Here is a 22,565-nt window from a genome sequence, read left to right as displayed (position 1 = left end):
CGCTATAATATATGCACAATATATAAAGTCTTCTATACAGTATATAAACATGGTAAAATATGGTAACAAAAACACAAAAAAGATCATATAGTTGGGGCACCACATGGAGAACCCCATATAATTGTTTACAAAAAACCAAACACAAATTAATAGCAATTATAATAATGCCATTCCTGATGTTAGCCCAAGGCTGGACTGAAGCAAGATGGCAATGGAGGTGGGTATAAGGCATGGAAGCAGGAAAAAGCAGGCTCAGGTGATCAGAAGCGAGGAGGGACATCAGAGGTCTTTGGGCTGTCAATCTTCTGGCCTGTACATGAACGAAGTGGAATGGCATTAAAAGACATTGCCATCTGTTGACTTGCAGTAGAATTACTTGTTGATGAGCCTTGAAGTTTTCTGCCATGTGAATGTGTGTGACAATAAAGTATATGTACAGTATATATGCAATGTGTTTGTGTAGATGATTTTCCAATTAAAATGTTATGTATTTTTTTAATTTAAAGATATTTATTATTAACCCTAATACAAAATTGTAAATGTACATAAAAACAATTAATGGTTTACATTTGTTACGTGTAATAGTTTGTAGGTGTATCATAATATAAAATTTTAGTTTTTGAAGTTTTTTTTATTAAACTGGCTTTAAATATAATACATTTTGTTGTGTTGAAATGGATGTAAACGATGTTAAATTTTATCTATCTATCTATCTATCTATCTATCTATCTATCTATCTATCTATCTATCTATTTAAACTTGTAGTAATAGCAGTTACAGGTACCTGTAACTTTAACAAACATAATGCTCAAATGTTATGCACCTGATTACAAGTAAAAAAAATGATGTTGCTAAACTAACCTGAGGTAGTATATCTATCTGTTGATATCTGTAATAGCTCATCATTATAGACTTCTACAATTATGCAAAGGTAGGACTGCTTGAATAATTCCACAATCAAGAAAAATGAAATCTTAAAGTCTGAACTGTCTGCATGAATGCATGTTTCCATATTTATAAAGTACTTACAATTTACACTCTTGTTTAGTCTTGCCGCCCTGTACAAAAGTCAGAAATCATTGTTAATGGATATATAAATTGAACCTTCCTATACACTTAAAACATTCATAATTATATTATATTATATTTTCCAAATATAATTTTGAAAAAAAATTACAATTTACAATAGTACATTGTTTTATTGAAATGCATTGATAAGAAAGACAGAGGCATTCCTAAGTAATATCCCTTCCATAGTATTAACAATAAAACTTTGCATTTATATCCCTCCATCTATTTTCAAAGTCTACATAATCTATTACAGATTTATGGAAAGACAAAACCTATGTATTTGAATGTATATTTTCAATATTATGTTTAAAAACAAGGGTTTTACTTTTGGATATTTTAAGAATGAAGCAGATGGTGACTTACTTTTTGTAGATAATGCATATAGTGTCATTTGTCATATGGCTGACAAAGACTTCTAAGTAGCCATCTGGGAAATTTCATAAAGAAACTTTCAGCTCTTTCTTTGGGAGGACTTAACTTTACACCGGCTTGGTGGTAGAGGGGTATACTAGAGTTTTCTCCAGCTCCCGATATGAATATAAATTGTACCTCTAGGTTTCCTTGATTTAGTGTTATTCATTCAAATGTCAAAGCTCCAGCATAAAAATAAGCACAGCTTTACTTAAAAAGATTCTATTTATGACAGCATATAGATAATAAAAAATAATCTAAAAGATTTATTGGATTGTTTGAAAATACCATTTTAACCTTATAATATATATATATATGAGAACATGAAAAAAATATTCCAGCATAATTCATGGAGTCCATTGATTTATTCACAAGAAATATCTATTATAATATATAACATTTTGTGGAGTCATAGTCTTTACTGTAGGTGTTTACCACTCATCCTTACTTAGTTCTATAAAAGCAAAACCATTTAAATTACAGAAGTCAACAAGACCCAGTAAGTGTTATTTCTCACAAAGGACATGACTTGCTGTGAAGGCCTATAAATTGCTCGAACTGCTATTGTGAAGAACTTAGCCAACAGGTGGTTTATGTTTGCTACACTGTGTGTTTCATGACTGACGATGCAATTGTATTACTTGGCTAATGCTGTGAACACAAAGAGCTTGTAGAAGGTTTGTTTCATTGACTCTGATGTAGGGGAGGGCCCTTCGAATTTTAGGTGAGGATGAATGCTGGGGGAGGGGAATGAATATAATCCTAGGCTATTGTTATGCTCCTCTTGGAAGACCCTTGTGTTTTCTCATTCACGTCATTATCTTAAGAAACCTGCAAGTTTACCATCTTCTGAAAGCTGAACATCTTTGTTTACAAGTAACAACATCATGTGATGCAAGAAAGGTGAGAAGGCAAAGCCATTGGCATATTTGTATTTTAGAACAAAGTCAACATTTAACAATACTTAAGATGATTTATAATGTATCTTCTTTCTGATTTGCAGGGTTTTGTACTGTGAATAATAGATTTTTTTATTGTTTTTTATCTAGTTAGATTTACAATAGCACCTTTGCTGTACATAAATGGAAGATTCATCCTAAAGAGAATATTAAAATTTATAGATATATTTATCTATAAATCTGTAGACACACATTCATATTTTTGAATACATTAAAAATAGTTGTTTACAGTATTGACTTAAAATATATTTTACTAAGTTTTTTTGCTTTTAACAAATAAAGAAAACTATAACATCAAAATTAAAACACTATTCTGTAATTTCTTTGTTAGTTATAAATGTAAATGTGTTGATCAAAGGTAAAAATCCCATTTAAACACATTTAATGTAAATGCCTTATTAAGGCTTGGGCAATATTACCACTTGCTGTACAACATAATAATGGAGTTATAACTATCTTGCTCACCCACTTTTATACTACTGTCTCTGTCACTCTTCCAGCAAATCATCTTGCCTTTCAGCCTGTCTGCAGTCAAGCTTTTATACTGGCTCTCACCCTGACTTCAGGTCCACTTTGTCTCAGTTTCTACTTCTGTAAGAATTCTGCCTTCTCTAATAACTTGCTGGCTTGGTTAAAGCCCTATTTAGGTTTCTGTCTGTTTTAATTAACTACTCATTCACCTTGATGCTCCCAGGAAATTTATATTTTGGTGGACTGTTTACATTTCAGGCATATCTGTCCTGAAGGCTTCTTCAACCAACACTGGCATTTAGAAGTGCTTTCCTGTTGTCAAATCCTTTGTCAGTTCAGCACTATCAGCTGAGTGCTACTTCCTACCAAGGAAAACACCGTCCATTCAAAGAGACATTAAATTGTAGTTTGCACTTTACAAAGTGTATAAATAATGTGTTGTGTTTATGTCCATATTTTGCGCGTAAATAGTATATACTGTATATATCTATGTACTATTATTTACATAAATATTGGATGGATGAGTATTGGTTCATATTCACAAAATCTATATAATTTCTACTTGCATAAATAAGACGCTTACAGTAATTCCTACGATTATAATATTCATGTTACTTTATTACTTAATTCCCTTACAATTGCAGCTTTGTACTTACTCTCCCCGTCTTTACTGTATATATATTGCACCGAACTTGTACAAAACATACATTGACAATTGTTTTGGTGCAGCCTATTGCTCCAGAAGCAAGCTACAGGAATTCATTAATGATTTTACTTATTTCTGTCCATCTCCCAGGTTTACAGCCAATATTTCCATGACAATACTACAACTACCAGATATAGGTCTTTCAATCAACTTTTCAGGACTCAAAACCTTTATTTACTACAAACCCACTGACTCACACAGTTACCTTCTCTACAGCTCCTTCCATCACTGACATACTAAAACTCTTTAACTCTTTTACAGTTTTTACAGTCAGAATGAGGAATTTCTTCATTAATAGAACATACATTTCTGATATTATGGACAGGACCCTGAAACAAGTCAGGATTAGATCTCATAACATCCACTCTAAGAGGAACCCAACAATGAAACCCATATCCCACAGGTCCTTCCATTTCACCATAACATTCTATTACTCTCACAGGTCATCAAACAAAATTTCCAAATTTTGTAGGCTGATCCTTCCACATGAGTCTTTTTCCTAAACTTTTATTGATCTCTTTCAACCAACTACCTAACCTAGCCTAACTACTCATCAGTAAATAACTTCATAGAGGACAGGCACAATCCTCACTAGGAAATTTGATGTGTAACAGGAGCTGCTGTGTCACTTGCAAATATGTCACCAACGATAGCTTTATATGGCACATCACAAACATTGTTATGAAAGGTATTGCATTTTTCATTCCAATAGATGGAGCATCACAAACATTATCACTGCTTTTACAAATGTGATACCAAATAGCATGTAATAGAGACATAGGCATTACATAGTGCACTGCAAATGTTAATGCTTAAGTTCATGTTGATTACTTAGATTTCAACCCATCTTAGATGGGTAGTGCAGCTAGTTAAATATTTATCAATGGGCCTCTTGCCAATCTAAAAATCTTATTTACTGCATTTCTTGTAGAAAGTGTCCAACCATCTGCATAGGTAAAACAGAAAGACAGAATTTCAGGGAGCACGTTCAAACTGTTAAAATCAAATACCTTACAAAGCCTATTATAGAACACTTCAAATCTCTTGATCACAGCAAAACTGATTTCTCTGTTTATGTTCTTTCACAGGGCTTCAAAGACACTTTTCAAAGGAACACAGAAGCTGAGCTTCTTCTCACCCAGGTATCACATATTTCTCCAGGTCTTAATGATCAATTAACATTTTACTCTGTCCCTTCAACTTCTCTAATGGCAGCTTTTTCTCACCTACTCCCCACTTTTCTTTTGTCATTTGCCCAATCTTTGCTTCCTCCATCCCTTCCTGTGTAATTTATCTTACAGGCGTACAGCTTTTACTAATATATATGTATACTAAGAGATGAAGCAGGCAATGATAAAGAGTTGGAGCACAGGATGATGAACCCCACATTATTTGGTGAACAAAATGGCAAAATAGCCAGATGCAGTAAGGAAATGACAGCCAACACTGTAAAAGCTCATCTTTTCAAATGTTAGTCGAATAACTGAGGTCTTCTAGTGGTGACATCCTTTTTATGTTGGCCCCAGAGGAAGAGGTGGAATCGAACTAGCAAAAATGAAATTGACATCAGGGTTCCTTAGATTGTCAACTTTCTGCTCTGAGGACAAAAGAGAGGGAAAGGCAGTACATGACAGCACCAGCCTATGACTTGGGATGAAATAAGCAGCTGACAAGCTCTGAAGTTGTCTTCCATTTGTGCGTGTGTGAATATGCAGTATATCTATGCTGTGTGAGACAGCCAGTGTCCTTACCTGGCCTGGATGTCCTCAGAATGGAAGGCCCGTGGGAGAGAGTGCACAGGGCATTATCTCCCCTGGAGCAATAGATAACAGTCCCGCTGGGTTGTAGCAGTGCCTTGGATTCCAACGGGGCAGCATGGGACATGGAATTCTTCAACTCAGCCCTGTTGAGTTCCCTAGGTTTAGACAGGTTTAGACTTCATGGAGCCTCAGCCTCACCCAGAAGTGCTTTTGGACCATGTGTATAGAAGACTGGAAGTACTCTCAGGTGGTAGATAAAAGGAGCTGCCTGCCTCACGTCGAGGAGCCAGAGCCAAGAGGAAAGTGGACAATGTCTGCAAGGAGGAGTGGAAGAGGAAGTGACAGAAATAAAGAAAAGAGTTGCTCTATTGTGCTGTGCACATACATATATATATGTATATATGTACAGTATACAGTGTTAAGGCCAGCCCTGACAGAGGCAGAAGTAGGACACAGGTTCAAAGCACACGTGTTTTATTTTCTTTTTCTTCACTTGTGGGCAATGTCTTCCTCGCTCCCACAAGCACAACACAGTCTTAAGCACAAACACAACTTATACAAATCCTTTTGCCTATTGCTTCTTTCTTTCTCCTCCACTCTCCCTCCGGGAAGCTTTGTCCTCCTCCTCCTGACTCTGGCTCCCAGAGTAATGACTGCTGGATCCTTTAATAATGCCCCCGGAAGTGCTCCAGGTGCTCGTTGACCGGGTGTGGCGGAAGAACCACACAAGAGGGCTCAGCAGCTGTTGCAGCACCCCCGGATCCCAACAGGGCTGTAACCAACTCCAACTCCCATGAAGCCCTGTAGGAGTCCGAGGCACTGCTGCAACCCAGGGGGGCTGCCATCTAGTGGTCCGGGGAAGGTAACATTCTGGATAGATTGGCTCCCCCAGTCCTTCCAGCATGGAGGCATCCTGGCTGGGCAAAGGTCCCAGGCATCCGTCACAATAGGTATATATATTTATAGTATATAAACGCAGTATATATATACATATATACAGTATATAAATAAAATATATGAACACACAATATAGTGGAGTTAGTGTAGGCCTGCATCAGCAAAAAGCAAAAAAAACAAAAGGTAAAAGGTTATTTCCATACTTGAAAGGAAAGAAGGTAAAAGACATAATGTTTTGGTTGTATAGCCTTCATTGGGTATGCCCATAGTATACACAGTAATTTTTATTACTATGAAAAAGCAGATAAAGTGAAAAACTCAAACCAATATGAATATGCTAATACATTTATCTGAGAACAGCACCACACATTCCAGACAATTCAGACAAAAACTGTCAAAACTCAGTATTCATACAAGAAGGAGACTTGTAACAGAAGCAACTGAGAGGCTAGCACTAAGACCTACAGTGTTCAGTGACTGAGAGCAAGATTCAGTAGTCAACTGTTTTAAGAGCTCTGTGTAACTCTGCCCAGTCTGGAAAAACATTAATCAAAAAGAATCATCTTAAGACCCATTTTTAGTTTGCCAGAAAGGACAACTTTGGAACAGCTATGTTTTAGGAAAAGGCCTTGTGGTCAAATGGCCTGCAAAGGAGTTTTGGCTGTAAGTTAAAGCAGTGCTTGTAGCACAACTATGTTACAAGAAACACTGTCTCTGCAGTGAAATTTGGTGAAAGCAGCAAAAAGAAAAAGCCATGAGTGCTACACGTAGGTAAAAGGAGTATCAGTCATAAATACAAGGTGGGAAACAATGTCCAACAGGAAGTAGCCTCTGAAAAAGATTTGGGGATTTATGTTGATACAACATTCTCATCATCTAAGCAATGTGCACAAGTGATTAAAAATGCAAATAAAATGTTAGGCTACATTGTAAAACTGTTGAATATAAATCAAGGGACATTATGCTCAGAAAATAAAATGGACTAGCAGGACTGCATATGGAGTATTATGTGAAATTCTGATCACCACACTACAAAAGTAAGCAGAGCAAACAAGTGCATCCCAGGACTAAAGTACATGTCCTGCTCTGACAGATGTAGACACTTAAATCTTTTTTATTCCTGAGCAAAGAAGACTGTGGGGACCTCATTCAATGAAGTATCTGAATGAGATATTGGGACAGCTTAGCTATGAGTTACAAAAATGAGATTGATGGATGGAATGGTCTTATCTCTTTTGTTAAATTTTGTATGTGCTTATAATGTTGTGGTACTTCTCATTAGCAAGGATTAGGCAGTTTATCAGACTTAGGTGGAGCATAGCATTTGTTAATACTGCAAGGGAGCTTGTTTCAGTCTGCTGAAAATTGAAGCTTGGAAGAAGAGTCACCTTTCAGCAAGACAATGATCCCAAACACAGAGCCAAAACAACACTTGAGGAGCGCAAGAGTCAAAAGGTGAATGTCTCTGAGCAGCCCTGTTGAATTCCTGACCTGAACCCAAGTGAAACTGTGTGGAATGATTCAAAAATGTAAGTCCACAATTATTGTCCTAGAAACTTGAATGAGCCAGAGCAAATCTACAAACAAGAATAAGCAAAAAAATCATTCCCAACTACTGTGTCAAGTTGATAAACACCTATCCGAAAGATTAAGAAACTGTTTTGAAAGAAAAGGTGACTCGCTAAATGATAATGTATGCAGCCTGAACACGTAACAGGACAGTTGTTTTCAGTTTTGATTTAAGACATCTGCTTAAAGAAAAAATACCTTTAAATATGTACTTGAATGTATCATTTGTAATAGAAAATACATTGGGAAACTTAGGAACTGAATACTTTTGAAGGGCTGTGTATAAATGTGTACACACACACACATAGATAGATAGATAGATAGATAGATAGATAGATAGATAGATAGATAGATAGATAGATAGATTTTAACACTGTTTACACCCATATATATATGTTTTTTTAAATATAAACTCACCAGTAGACAATTGCATATGATACCATAGTGTTACTTGCCTTCCTGATCCAACAAAATGTTTACCTCTAGTATACATACTTATATACATACTTTCATGCAACTGATAGTGCTGATAGCAAGAATCAGAATTTTATGTTAACACAAGTGACATCTAAATCATATACAGTAATCAGTATTCTTTCCATAGGGAAAAATACATGCTATATGAATTACCATTAAGAAAGTGTTCATGTATTTTGATAAACTCTATACTGTAATAAGAGATACTTATAATTACTATTTTAACTATACTATCACTTTGAAGTGTTAATGATAACAAATTTTCCAAACTAAAGAATGTCAAAGCTTCAAAATGCAACAAAGACATACAATTTGATTTTTATACCAGCACTGGTGTCATTGAAGAATAAAAGCAAACACTGGAAAGCAGTAAAGAAATAAAGGAAAACCAACAAACAGATAAATACATTTGTGCATAAATGCTATGGTACACACGTTCACATTTTTAATAGGATAAGGAGGATCTCAAATGAGGGTTATGTCCCTAAACCATGTGCCCCCATTAGGGACATGAAAGCAGTCCGTTGATGAATTGCCATTTTATTCCGTTTCTTTGACTTTCATGAATTTACATTATCTGAAGAGGAGCAGAACTGAAAGGATCCGAGTAGAGCGAATGAGTTGGAAAAAAAAACTATTCATCCTTGTTAGTATCCTCCTGTGTTCCTTTATAGGTCGTTTATACAAGGGTGGGAGCCGAGATGTCTTCTGGATTAGATTGAAGAGAAGGGGCGGCGGGGTGGATGGTCATCCCAACGGTAGTGGAGTCTCCCGACCAGAGTTCAACAGTGAATGCTGGTGACTCCTGCATAACCTTCTGAGGTACTGGGAGCTCACCCTTAAATGACCCCTCACTCCGGAGAAAGATGCAGGGGGGGGCGCAAGGGGGACTTCAGACGTGCAAAGAGAACTTTAATAAAGAAAACAAAACCCCTAAACAATCCACAGAAAAAACAAGCCTTTCTATTCTTTATTTGCATTGTGTATCGCATTCATATAAGAACAGACACAGAAAGGCTTACCTTTCAGATTCGTACGAACAATAACTAGTGACACCTTATCTAAAGGACAAGGCCACCATGTCATGATTTACGGCGTCGGAAGAAAACATTTATAAAAGTTAAATAATAATAATAATAATAATAATATTGCAATAATAAAATAATAATAATAATAATAATAATAATAATAATAAGCATTTAACATTGTTTCCTGTATTCAGTAAATAAAAGATATTAGAATTGTATGACATTGTTTAAAAGGATAAACAGTAGCTTTTATTGTGTTATTACAATACTTCTAAATAACTATTTGTAATGTTTGCAATGAGATTTAAAAATATTTTCCAGTGACAGTAGGATGATTATAAAGAGCCAGGAGTTCATAAAAGACAGCACACACCATGATAAAAATCGATTTGTAAACACTTAAATGCCCTATACAAGTCTTATAATTTATGGCTGACGTTTTAATGTGCTAATTTGCGTTGCTTGTTATGTCAAAGAGAATGCTTATTAGAAATGTATTACCCGGTTAGGTTAGAACCCATTAAAATGTAATTAGACTTTTGTGAATATCGGGACTTGAGAGTAATTAAAAAAGAGTCTTAAGTTAAAGTCGCCGGAGCGCAATGAAATATCCTTAACGCTTCGAGCAGTCCGAGAAGAAGACTGTTGAACGGGGTAGAATTGTGCAATTATATCCAAATTCCTCCTCCTGACTCTGGCTCCCAGAGTAATGACTGCTGGATCCTTTAATAATGCCCCCGGAAGTGCTCCAGGTGCTCGTTGACCGGGTGTGGCGGAAGAACCACACAAGAGGGCTCAGCAGCTGTTGCAGCACCCCCGGATCCCAACAGGGCTGTAACCAACTCCAACTCCCATGAAGCCCTGTAGGAGTCCGAGGCACTGCTGCAACCCAGGGGGGCTGCCATCTAGTGGTCCGGGGAAGGTAACATTCTGGATAGATTGGCTCCCCCAGTCCTTCCAGCATGGAGGCATCCTGGCTGGGCAAAGGTCCCAGGCATCCGTCACAATAGGTATATATATTTATAGTATATAAACGCAGTATATATATACATATATACAGTATATAAATAAAATATATGAACACACAATATAGTGGAGTTAGTGTAGGCCTGCATCAGCAAAAAGCAAAAAAAACAAAAGGTAAAAGGTTATTTCCATACTTGAAAGGAAAGAAGGTAAAAGACATAATGTTTTGGTTGTATAGCCTTCATTGGGTATGCCCATAGTATACACAGTAATTTTTATTACTATGAAAAAGCAGATAAAGTGAAAAAACTCCACAGATTAAGAAAGGTGTTCCAACCAATATGAATATGCTAATACATTTATCTGAGAACAGCACCACACATTCCAGACAATTCAGACAAAAACTGTCAAAACTCAGTATTCATACAAGAAGGAGACTTGTAACAGAAGCAACTGAGAGGCTAGCACTAAGACCTACAGTGTTCAGTGACTGAGAGCAAGATTCAGTAGTCAACTGTTTTAAGAGCTCTGTGTAACTCTGCCCAGTCTGGAAAAAACATTAATCAAAAAGAATCATCTTAAGACCCATTTTTAGTTTGCCAGAAAGGACAACTTTGGAACAGCTATGTTTTAGGAAAAGGCCTTGTGGTCAAATGGCCTGCAAAGGAGTTTTTGGCTGTAAGTTAAAGCAGTGCTTGTAGCACAACTATGTTACAAGAAACACTGTCTCTGCAGTGAAATTTGGTGAAAGCAGCAAAAAAGAAAAAAGCCATGAGTGCTACACGTAGGTAAAAGGAGTATCAGTCATAAATACAAGGTGGGAAACAATGTCCAACAGGAAGTAGCCTCTGAAAAAGATTTGGGGATTTATGTTGATACAACATTCTCATCATCTAAGCAATGTGCACAAGTGATTAAAAATGCAAATAAAATGTTAGGCTACATTGTAAAAACCGTTGAATATAAATCAAGGGACATTATGCTCAGAAAATAAAATGGACTAGCAGGACTGCATATGGAGTATTATGTGAAATTCTGATCACCACACTACAAAAGTAAGCAGAGCAAACAAGTGCATCCCAGGACTAAAGTACATGTCCTGCTCTGACAGATGTAGACACTTAAATCTTTTTTATTCCTGAGCAAAGAAGACTGTGTGGGGACCTCATTCAATGAAGTATCTGAATGAGATATTGGGACAGCTTAGCTATGAGTTACAAAAATGAGATTGATGGATGGAATGGTCTTATCTCTTTTGTTAAATTTTGTATGTGCTTATAATGTTGTGGTACTTCTCATTAGCAAGGATTAGGCAGTTTATCAGACTTAGGTGGAGCATAGCATTGGTTAATACTGCAAGGGAGCTTGTTTCAGTCTGCTGAAAATTGAAGCTTGGAAGAAGAGTCACCTTTCAGCAAGACAATGATCCCAAACACAGAGCCAAAACAACACTTGAGGAGCGCAAGAGTCAAAAGGTGAATGTCTCTGAGCAGCCCTGTTGAATTCCTGACCTGAACCCAAGTGAAACTGTGTGGAATGATTCAAAAATGTAAGTCCACAATTATTGTCCTAGAAACTTGAATGAGCCAGAGCAAATCTACAAACAAGAATAAGCAAAAAAATCATTCCCAACTACTGTGTCAAGTTGATAAACACCTATCCGAAAGATTAAGAAACTGTTTTGAAAGAAAAGGTGACTCGGCTAAATGATAATGTATGCAGCCTGAACACGTAACAGGACAGTTGTTTTCAGTTTTGATTTAAGACATCTGCTTAAAGGAAAAAAATACCTTTAAATATGTACTTGAATGTATCATTTGTAATAGAAAATACATTGGGAAACTTAGGAACTGAATACTTTTGAAGGGCTGTGTATAAATGTGTACACACACACACATAGATAGATAGATAGATAGATAGATAGATAGATAGATAGATAGATAGATAGATAGATAGATTTTAACACTGTTTACACCCATATATATATGTTTTTTTAAATATAAACTCACCAGTAGACAATTGCATATGATACCATAGTGTTACTTGCCTTCCTGATCCAACAAAATGTTTACCTCTAGTATACATACTTATATACATACTTTCATGCAACTGATAGTGCTGATAGCAAGAATCAGAAATGTATGTTAACACAAGTGACATCTAAATCATATACAGTAATCAGTATTCTTTCCATAGGGAAAAATACATGCTATATGAATTACCATTAAGAAAGTGTTCATGTATTTTGATAAACTCTATACTGTAATAAGAGATACTTATAATTACTATTTTAACTATACTATCACTTTGAAGTGTTAATGATAACAAATTTTCCAAACTAAAGAATGTCAAAGCTTCAAAATGCAACAAAGACATACAATTTGATTTTTATACCAGCACTGGTGTCATTGAAGAATAAAAGCAAACACTGGAAAGCAGTAAAGAAATAAAGGAAAACCAACAAACAGATAAATACATTTGTGCATAAATGCTACGGTACACACGTTCACATTTTTAATAGGATAAGGAGGATCTCAAATGAGGGTTATGTCCCTAAACCATGTGCCCCCATTAGGGACATGAAAGCAGTCCGTTGATGAATTGCCATTTTATTCCGTTTCTTTGACTTTCATGAATTTACATTATCTGAAGAGGAGCAGAACTGAAAGGACCCGAGTAGAGCGAATGAGTTGGAAAAAAAAACTATTCATCCTTGTTAGTATCCTCCTGTGTTCCTTTATAGGTCGTTTATACAAGGGTGGGAGCCGAGATGTCTTCTGGATTAGATTGAAGAGAAGGGGCGGCGGGGTGGATGGTCATCCCAACGGTAGTGGAGTCTCCCGACCAGAGTTCAACAGTGAATGCTGGTGACTCCTGCATAACCTTCTGAGGTACTGGGAGCTCACCCTTAAATGACCCCTCACTCCGGAGAAAGATGCAGGGGGGGGCGCAAGGGGGACTTCAGACGTGCAAAGAGAACTTTAATAAAGAAAACAAAACCCTAAACAATCCACAGAAAAACAAGCCTTTCTATTCTTTATTTGCATTGTGTATCGCATTCATATAAGAACAGACACAGAAAGGCTTACCTTTCAGATTCGTACGAACAATAACTAGTGACACCTTATCTAAAGGACAAGGCCACCATGTCATGATTTACGTCGGAAGAAAACATTTATAAAAGTTAAATAATAATAATAATAATAATAATAATAATAATAATAATAATAATAATAATAATAATAATAATAATAAAGCATTTAACATTGTTTCCTGTATTCAGTAAATAAAAGATATTAGAATTTTATGACATTGTTTAAAAGGATAAACAGTAGCTTTTTATTGTGTTATTACAATACTTCTAAATAACTATTTGTAATGTTTGCAATGAGATTTAAAAATATTTTCCAGTGACAGTAGGATGATTATAAAGAGCCAGGAGTTCATAAAAGACAGCACACACCATGATAAAAATCGATTTGTAAACACTTAAATGCCCTATACAAGTCTTATAATTTATGGCTGACGTTTTAATGTGCTAATTTGCGTTGCTTGTTATGTCAAAGAGAATGCTTATTAGAAATGTATTACCCGGTTAGGTTAGAACCCATTAAAATGTAATTAGACTTTTGTGAATATCGGGACTTGAGAGTAATTAAAAAAGAGTCTTAAGTTAAAGTCGCCGGAGCGCAATGAAATATCCTTAACGCTTCGAGCAGTCCGAGAAGAAGACTGTTGAACGGGGTAGAATTGTGCGATTATATCCAAATAAGTAGGAAAAAAATTTGACAAGCTTAATTTTAAAGACTGTGATTACCCCTCCCCTACTCCTCCCAAAATAAACTATATTATTGATAGTGATAAAAAGACACGTACGAATTCATGGAATACTTCTTGAAAACAACTCTAACTTGATCCAGAGCCCATCTGTTAAAAAATCGAATCAGGCAGAAACCAAACCGTTAAGAGACGCCAGTCAGTCACTGCAGGGCAGACAGAATGAGTACCCAAGGTAAACAGCCAGATTTATGTAAACTGAATTCGGTAGACAGCAAGAACAGCCTGAAGTTAAAATGTCCCCCCGACATAAACATCTCGATCAAATTATTAGGATTCATATTATAGATCATGAATTATATGTTTTATATTCAATTCAGGTTTAATATTTTACTGCAGCTGTTATTGTTTTGATTCTCAAAATAAAATAACTTCTATTTTCGTTTGTCTTCTGTTCACAGGGAAATCGAGCATTCAAATTTGCTGGGCATTGGTAAAAAAAAAACAAGTGCTCTAAAAAAAAAGAAAAAAATGAGACAATATAATCAACTTTCCACACAATGTATGAAGTACTTCTATAAAGTACCGTACGGTAGTAACTTTACTTTACAAATGATAACAAAAGGAAGCAGTTAGGTTATTAGGTTAAAGTAATGAAAGCAAAAATAACACAAAAACGACTAATGTTACATGAAATGAATTTGTATTTGCTGTCATTAACAGGAAAAACGTTTTTCTCTGAAGACAAAATAATGCTAGATTTACACTGCGTAATTTGTATGCTCTTGTATATGGTTCATTTGCAGTAGTACTATGTTTGCAATGATTATTATAAAATAAATAGTATCAGAACACAAGATCTGGTATTTGGAAGACTGGTAACAGAATGGAAAATCTTTTGTTTATATAAACATGCAACATTTTTCCATGTTAAAATGCAACTATTACACGACCTTAACTGAACGCTTCCTTTCATTTTTTTATGAATTTGTTGAGCGCTTATGATATTCTAAAATATGCCAACACTTCAGCTAGATACATGATTTCACTGGCGATCTGAAGATTGTATTTATGGATACAAATAAGATGAAAATATATGACAAAGAAGTTCATTCCACTACCTTGTAGCATTCAGTAGGGCGTCGCAGAGACAGAGAGACTGGGAAGTTTTCGTGGGTACGTGCAAGGCGCTATATAAAACGACCGTTTAAAAGTGTATGGGGTTGGGAATTGCCGCATAACATGGCAGTCTGCGCTCATCAACTATCATTTGTCACTAGTGAGCCACAGATTTTCAGCACGGGTGATGTGACAGTGCAGAGGCGCACGCCACGCCGACCGCGTCTTGACCAGCAGCGGGAGCGCCGCTGTCATTCACAACGCTGCTTTCTCCACCCCCTCGGTGGGCCCCACTGTGCGCCCTTCGCAGTGGAGCAGTGAGAGTTGAGCACAGCCGGCGAGAGGAATTCGGAGTGAGATGCTGCTCTCGGCGCTTCAGCTCCCCTAAGGAAAGCGAAACGCCACGTTCGGTTCACACAACGGGCATTATGGATAACGGTGACACATTTCTGCACCTCAGTAAGTACGCCGTTGCTGGACCGGTGATCACTTTCTGTCAGCTTTTATGGGTGGGGGGTGTATATGTATGTAAGAATGGAGGAGTTTTTTTTTTTTTCCGCTGGGATCTGCCGCACGTCGAGGTCGCTGCTAAACTAAATTCTACTGCGGACTTTAGACTGGATATAAATCCAGGGCCTTATTATCTGTTTAGTTAGCACTTGGCTCGCAGTAATGTTTATTGACAACACGGCTGTGCTCAATGTTAAAGTCAGGTGATTGCAATTCCCTCTCTTGCTCACGGGTCAGAGGTTGGCACTCTAATTACTATTATGTAATTTATGGCTCCTCTCGCTCTGTGTGTGTCTCCCTCTCCCGCACGTTGGCCGGCGACGTTCTTGCTAAACTAGCTGTTGCAGTCACTTCATTCTTTTATCTCAAGTCAGGGCAAAATTTACAAGATCGGTAGATTACTATGGCATTTAAAGTGGACAGTTTAACTACTTTGCCGAACTAAGAGAGAGAGAGTCTATTGAAGTGAATGTTCTAAAATAGCCTCCTCAATCAAGCGGGTTAAAAAAAGCGCACACGTGTGTTTTAATGGGTTTCTCTTTACAATACCCGCTGACATGCGGTTTTAATCACGAGCACGAGTTTATTTATTACATCACGGTTGAATGCACAACTTTTTATTTTTTGATTACTTCATAACTATTTTGTGCAATGAGCTAATAAGCACGATAAGAGGCACGTGCACAACTGAGGTGACAGACCTTGGCGCGGGACCTAAAAGTCCGAGCCGAATTTAGGAAGGGGGAGTATATCACACGCAACAAAAATAAATACAAAAGTAAATAAATCTGGTAGCCCAAGGCCTGCAAGAATCCCACGGAAATCCTCTGCTGCCTTCCTTACCTATTCTCATAAACGCGATTTTACATGTACTATAGTTTTGGTTGTATCGATATCGCTCCTAAAATAATGTTTAATGGCTAAATTGTAGCAGCAGCCGCCGAATTGAACGCCAAAGTGTCTCCAGACTTTCGAGTGATCAAGAGAGAAACGGGCTACATGTTTCCGTTTCTCTGAGGAAACCTGAAACCGTCGCTATTTAAAACGAAATGCCAGAATAAACAAAGTTTGGTAACGCCGTAAGTACGTCTGGCAACATTTGACTGACATCTGTTTAAAATATCCTATTAAGATAACATTGTTTAAAAGAAAAAACCTAGCGTGAAGTGCGCCAGCTAAGGTCGCATTCTCTGTCTTTCAGTATTGTAGAAACACAAATATATTTCGACCCACTGAATCCAGTGTTCCGAATATTTTAGTGTCGCAATTCTACGATATGTTTTCTAAAACTTTCAGAAAAAGACGTTTTTGTTTAAAGATTAAAAAGTTTATTTTACTTTTTTAACCACGCATGAATCGCATTAGGAACAAAAAACGTAATGTCATTGCAGTGAAGACTTCACTAAGCGGAACTAATTTTAGCCTTTATTAATTTCATACCACGAAGAATTGTGTAATGTGTATTCTTACAACGATGTAGAAATGCCATTATAGGTACGTATTCATTTAACTATGTAGATACATATGCGTTTGTGTGTGTATCTACGTACAAAATGGCTGTGTAAATCAATTATTTAGGCCACATCTTTTATCAGGTTAATCCAAAATTTGATGATTTTATAAACTGGACACTTGTGTTTAAATACAAGAATGGGGGTAACTGAAACATGGAATATTGTCGCATTTGTATTTTTTGTAAGTACAAGGGAAATCTTGAACAATAGGCTATTTTGTTTTAATCTTTTGGATTAAATACATTTTTGGATTACATTTCTATTTTTGATTTACTTTATTCATTTTGAGATTTATAGTGGATTTTTTACGAAATGCAGTTTACTAAACAAAATGGTTAACATTTACACTTTAGTATAAAGGTCCATTTACTGTATTGTGTGCAAACAGTCCTATCTTCAACAGGTTTTGGTGAAACCTTACCATGGAGTACCACAATAGGGGCTACAAAAACTGGCTCTATATAACAAACTATCCCTTCATTGTCTGAATAGTTTCTCGACTGTGTTGTGTAATCTGAGACATTTTATATCAAACACGTGTCCAATTTTAGCACAATTTATTCTATGGAAGATTTTTCAGTGGAGGGGTTTATTGACTGGTCTTACTGGTTTTATAGTCACAGTATAGCCAGTTCAGAGAACATCAGGGAGGGATGCCTGCTTTGTCCATCCATTTCCTGAACCTTGTTTGTGTAAGAAAAGAAAAAAAAAAACACATTTCTTGAAACCCAAGACTAATGGAGCATCTTTTGTTCACACTTGACTTTAAATGTTTCAGGCCTATTTAGAAAAAAACAACAGTTTTGCTTTGTCAGGTTATAGTCAACTGCATATGCATGTACACTACATGATTAATATTGCTCACAGATGAAGTAGGTTTAGTAATTGCTTGTATTTTATTTGAAGTTTACATTTATATTAATCACAAAATATGTTAAATAGTAGTCAAAGGTCATGATAGCATGCACCCTTTGAATTGGTAAAAAAAAAATAAAAAACAATTCAGCAATCTAAAGGTACCTTTGAATATAAGGAGGGATTTCCTTTAAACGTTTCAATGGAATAGAAATTTGTAATAAAACTAAGTAAGACTGTTCAGCTAAAATAAAAACAAAATCTTGAAAAAGAAGGGTCACATTAATCAGAACTATAAAGGATACAGGTGTGAAAAATTAAAACTTTTACAGGAGGATGAGTCAATAGTGTAGGCTTTGCAGCATTGTGTGCATTCAGATTTCATTGCTTTATTAAGTAAGAAGTACATATTTTACTTAACTTTTCATATATTTTTATTCTAAGGTTATGTTATTGCATTGTTTTGTCATTAAATTCCATTTTTGAATTGTGTGAACATACAATAATGAATTAAATCTTTTTTTATTTCATTAACTTGCCTGTGTGTGAAAAACTATTGTAAGTGGGTTACGTGAAAGGCATCACCTTAGCTGCAGTTTTTCTTTGTTCTCAGTTCACTTCTTCATTGCTATGTTTCAATATGGAAAATATAATTTGTAAAATAAAAATTGTAACAAAAAAATGTGCTGTTCTGCTTGGTAATTAAAATGGAAAACTGATTAGGATTAACCAGAAATCATCGTCCAATATCCTTAATGAATCACTTAAAGAATCTGCTGAAAAACATATTCTTACGGCTATTCTATCATGCTGTAATGTTAGCTGTTTAACACCATGATGCATATGTTACATTTGAAAGATAGTTTTTATTTCTACTCCCTTTACAATATTATTAAATAACTCAGATCACAATGTGGTAATTAACTGCTATTCTTGTCTTCCTTTATTCCATGCTGCAAATAGGAGTGAGTTGATGCATGCTTATCAATGAACTGCCTTGTTATTTCAAGTTTAATAGGCTGTACATAATGAGGTGGGAGCACAGGGCTTTACAATTCCACTAGCCTACCCTTCACCAATATGCACTTATTGGGTTGGGAGATCCCTGTATAGGTAGGTGTGTATGTATATGTATGTGTGGGTGTGTATGTATATATATATATATATATATATATATATATATATAAAGGTTATAAAATTCAACAAAAAATGCTTTTTATGTATTTTTGTGTTTTTCCATTTTAAACACAGACATAAAGAAATGTTTATTGAATATGTAGCTAATGTTTTATGTGGTAACATTCAGCAGTCCCAGGTTTTCACTGGACCATACCCAATAAATAAATCAGTTTTCGTGCTGTTTTAGTTTTATTTGGAAGGGATTGGATTTTTTTTTCTCAAAATTAAATATATACCCGTATTGCAAAAATAAATGGAATACACCTGAAAGATGTCTGCCAGTCAGTTATGTCTTCATCCTTTTCTAAAATTATATACAGACATTTTCGAGGGAGAAAACGTATAAAATTGTTATCCTGAATGTCAAAAATAACAATTTTTTGAAAACCCTACTCAAACATCATTGTTATAAACAAAGAAGTAAAACACAGTATTAATGTAAGCAAAAGGTATGTCTCGTTATAAACATGTATAGTAAGAAGGAATATGTTATGCTATCCAGCTTTAATGACAAAAGGCAGTTTATGTAGATTGACGCTGATTTACCATAAGAGCTGTAGTTACTGGTATTACTGTAGGTATTGCCAAGTACACTAAGAAGGCATCATTCCTACTGTTGTATCCAGGAAATATTCAAGAGACAGAACAGTGTGCATTTACCGGTATTATCTCAGCATTTAGTCTGTCAATTGCACCCCTCATTTCTTGCATTTTCTTATTTTGCAGAATTTTTTTATCCAGTTAGTTAGAAATGGACAAGTTGAAGTAAGGAAAACTGTTAAATATATTGGAATTAACTAAAATAGTCATTTTAATTTTTTTTCTGTGTCACTCTGCAATATTCAATTTTTTAGGTCTTAGTGTTGGGTAGTTTTACTAGTTCCATGCTAGATTAGTGCATTCAGTCTTCTAAATACAACAAGCTATAAAATGCCAGCTGTTCTGAGATGATAGTTTTACTTAAAAAGTTAGCCATCTAAAAAATAATCTGATTTTCAACAATAAACGGCTCTGCACAGCCTGATCCGAAGATAATCTCTCTAATCCAGCAATAGACACAGGCTGTTTTCCGTCCCATTCCTGCTTAGCCATTTCTTGTGCCATGTTTACTTATGTCGCTGTGCTCATTGTGTTGCTCTGTTAGCTGATACTACAATGTGGCACCCTGTCTGCTCATCACCTAGGGAGAAACTTGACAGAGCTGCTAACTTTATAACCTGTAAGTACATTCTTATGGTTCAGTACTAATGGGCAAGCAAAATACCCAGGGCACCATTATTTATTGTAATTTTATTTGAAGTTCTGTGAAGAATAGAAAAAACAGCAACATTTGCAAACAGTGGTCTTATTAGGCAGCAGAATGTTTGAGTTCTGTTTAAATTTAGTGATCAAAATGTTATTTGTGAGTGTGATCTCCACATGGTTTGTCTTTTTTCAACTGGTTGCACAAAATATTTTCAGTTTGGTTTGTGTTTATTGAAGGTAATTGTATTGGAGAAAAGACTTGGTACACATGTAGTTTTTTACTTTGAATGGCATTCCAGCTGCTGAAATTTTGTGTGAGGATTTTATTTCTGTATAAGTTATAATTATTTATAGGGTCAATATTATCACATGTAGAGAATACAGTGAAATTCTTACTTGTGCATTAACTTTTTCAAAATGCAATCAGAAGGATAAGTTCATTTTGGAACAGACACAGGATAGCAATAAATGTTTTTAATTTTTGTTATCAAGTTTGTTTGAAGGTATCAGAACTAAACTGTTGTATAGGTATCGTGTAATATTATTAATAATGATAACTTTTATATACGACGTAGAACCTTACCATACATTTACAAGTAACTCAAGGTGCTTTCGAGAGATTAATCAACAAAAATATACACATTTACTTGGAATATTAATTGTGAAGTGACTGGAAAAATGCAGTTGTTTTAACTAAAGGAAAGGGTGCACTTTTCAGAAAATGTACTCCTGCTCCTAAAGACTGTAAATTCTAGCTAGTGCAAAAATTAATTATCTCTAAATTACATTTTTGGCTTACTGTATAGTGTGCATTTCATAATGAAGCAATACAAAGCAGTTTACAAAGATTGCAGTAAAAATTGATTTCTTACAGCTGAAGTGCAGGCCAGTTGAATATTTGGTCATTCTGTGAGAGACATGTGCACCCATGAATGATTTAGCTGCCTTCTAGACAACACAGATGTTTGTTAAACTACATGATTGCTCTAAAGAATGAAAATATGAAGTAGCTGAAGATGGGTCGTCATTGATTTTTAAGTGACGCTGACAGTTTTGTTTGAGGAGAGTGTTTTATTCATTTGTTTAACCCCTCTATCTCTGTTTATTCCTTGTTTAAAGCAAACAAATGCCAGAATTGTGGCTGTGTTCTCTATCTAGTTCTCAGAGACTCCACAAGCCATTATCATGTATTAATGTAATTTCACTTATTTTCATATTTGTCAGTTTATTTATCATGCAGCAAAATCCTAATTTGTATTAGTTTCAAGATTTATTAATGTCTGCTCACATTTGAGTTTATTTAGAGTGATGTCTTTTGCCTTTTGTACTTCATACTTTTATGATACCTTTTCCAATGAGCTCATTGTGGTTTATTTTTTGTGTAAGTTTTTACTTCTTCCTTCAAACAATGACAAGCAAAATTGAATGGGGTTTCTCTCCTTCCTGTTGAAATATCAGCTTAGTTTGTCCTTCTCTGTGTGCAATTTCCTGTTGTTAGTGTTGTGCGATGTTGAAAACCTCTGTTAGTGATTTTACTTGTTAATATTAAGCTTTGAGTGGCTGAACTTCAGAAAATGGGGACAATCCTTTGTCGGTTGTTCCTGTAAAATAAAAAGGTGGACAGAAAAAAAAAATAATATCATGTAGACAGAGTTACATCTGGTTAGTGATTCTGCCACATAGCTCCAGGGATGTGTGTTCAATTTTCAGTCCAGTTATTGTCCTTATGAAGCTTACAGATCTTCCCCTTGTTCACAATATGTTTCTCTTTGTGACCAAGCTTACTTAGACATCCTAAAAGATATGCATACAAGGTTAATTGTGGACTATAAATTGATCTGGTGGAAGTGAGTATATCTGACAGTTTACTATCAGCCTGTCTGGGGTTGGTCACTGCCTTCTGCTTGTTGCTACTTGGAGAGGCTCTTGCCTCTTGTGACCCTGCAATGGAGAAAGTGGATTCAGAAAGTTAGTGAATGGCGGGAAAATATATTCTGGATTCTTCTCTCATCTCCTTGGCTTGATCATAATGTGGATTCCATGCCTAATTA

The 22,565-nt window shown here is 35.7% G+C and overlaps 1 protein-coding gene and 1 long non-coding RNA gene across 7 annotated transcripts in view; one reads left to right on the top strand and one right to left on the bottom strand.

Annotated features, from left to right (window-relative positions):
* Positions 1-223: 223 nt before the first annotated feature.
* Positions 224-21,466, bottom strand: LOC120514578. Of its 2 annotated transcripts, none has more exons than XR_005630488.1 (3): positions 21,387-21,466; positions 1,030-1,058; positions 224-310 (listed from the first exon to the last, which is right to left on the bottom strand). It is a non-coding gene; the product is annotated as an uncharacterized LOC120514578 (long non-coding RNA). The 2 variants fall into 2 exon arrangements; XR_005630489.1 differs by lacking the exon at positions 21,387-21,466 and adding an exon at positions 14,192-14,285.
* Positions 15,450-22,565, top strand: part of rxrgb (retinoid X receptor, gamma b) — an 87,928-nt gene continuing 80,812 nt past the window's right edge. Inside the window, exon 1 of one of the 5 annotated variants that reach the window (XM_039735033.1) lies at positions 15,450-15,670. In XM_039735033.1, the coding sequence (XP_039590967.1) occupies positions 15,640-15,670 (31 nt within the window). In that variant the 5' untranslated portion in view covers positions 15,450-15,639. Of the gene's footprint in view, positions 15,671-16,559; positions 16,801-17,092; positions 17,216-20,394; positions 20,489-22,565 lie in introns of those variants that run through there. The other 4 variants (XM_039735030.1, XM_039735031.1, XM_039735032.1 and 1 more) reach the window with 4 other exon arrangements.

This window comes from Polypterus senegalus, chromosome 14 (genome assembly GCF_016835505.1).
Source record: "Polypterus senegalus isolate Bchr_013 chromosome 14, ASM1683550v1, whole genome shotgun sequence".
NCBI classification, from domain to species: Eukaryota; Metazoa; Chordata; class Cladistia; order Polypteriformes; family Polypteridae; genus Polypterus; species Polypterus senegalus.
Note: the sequence above shows the minus strand (reverse complement) of the source record. Positions and strands in the feature narration are given on the sequence as shown.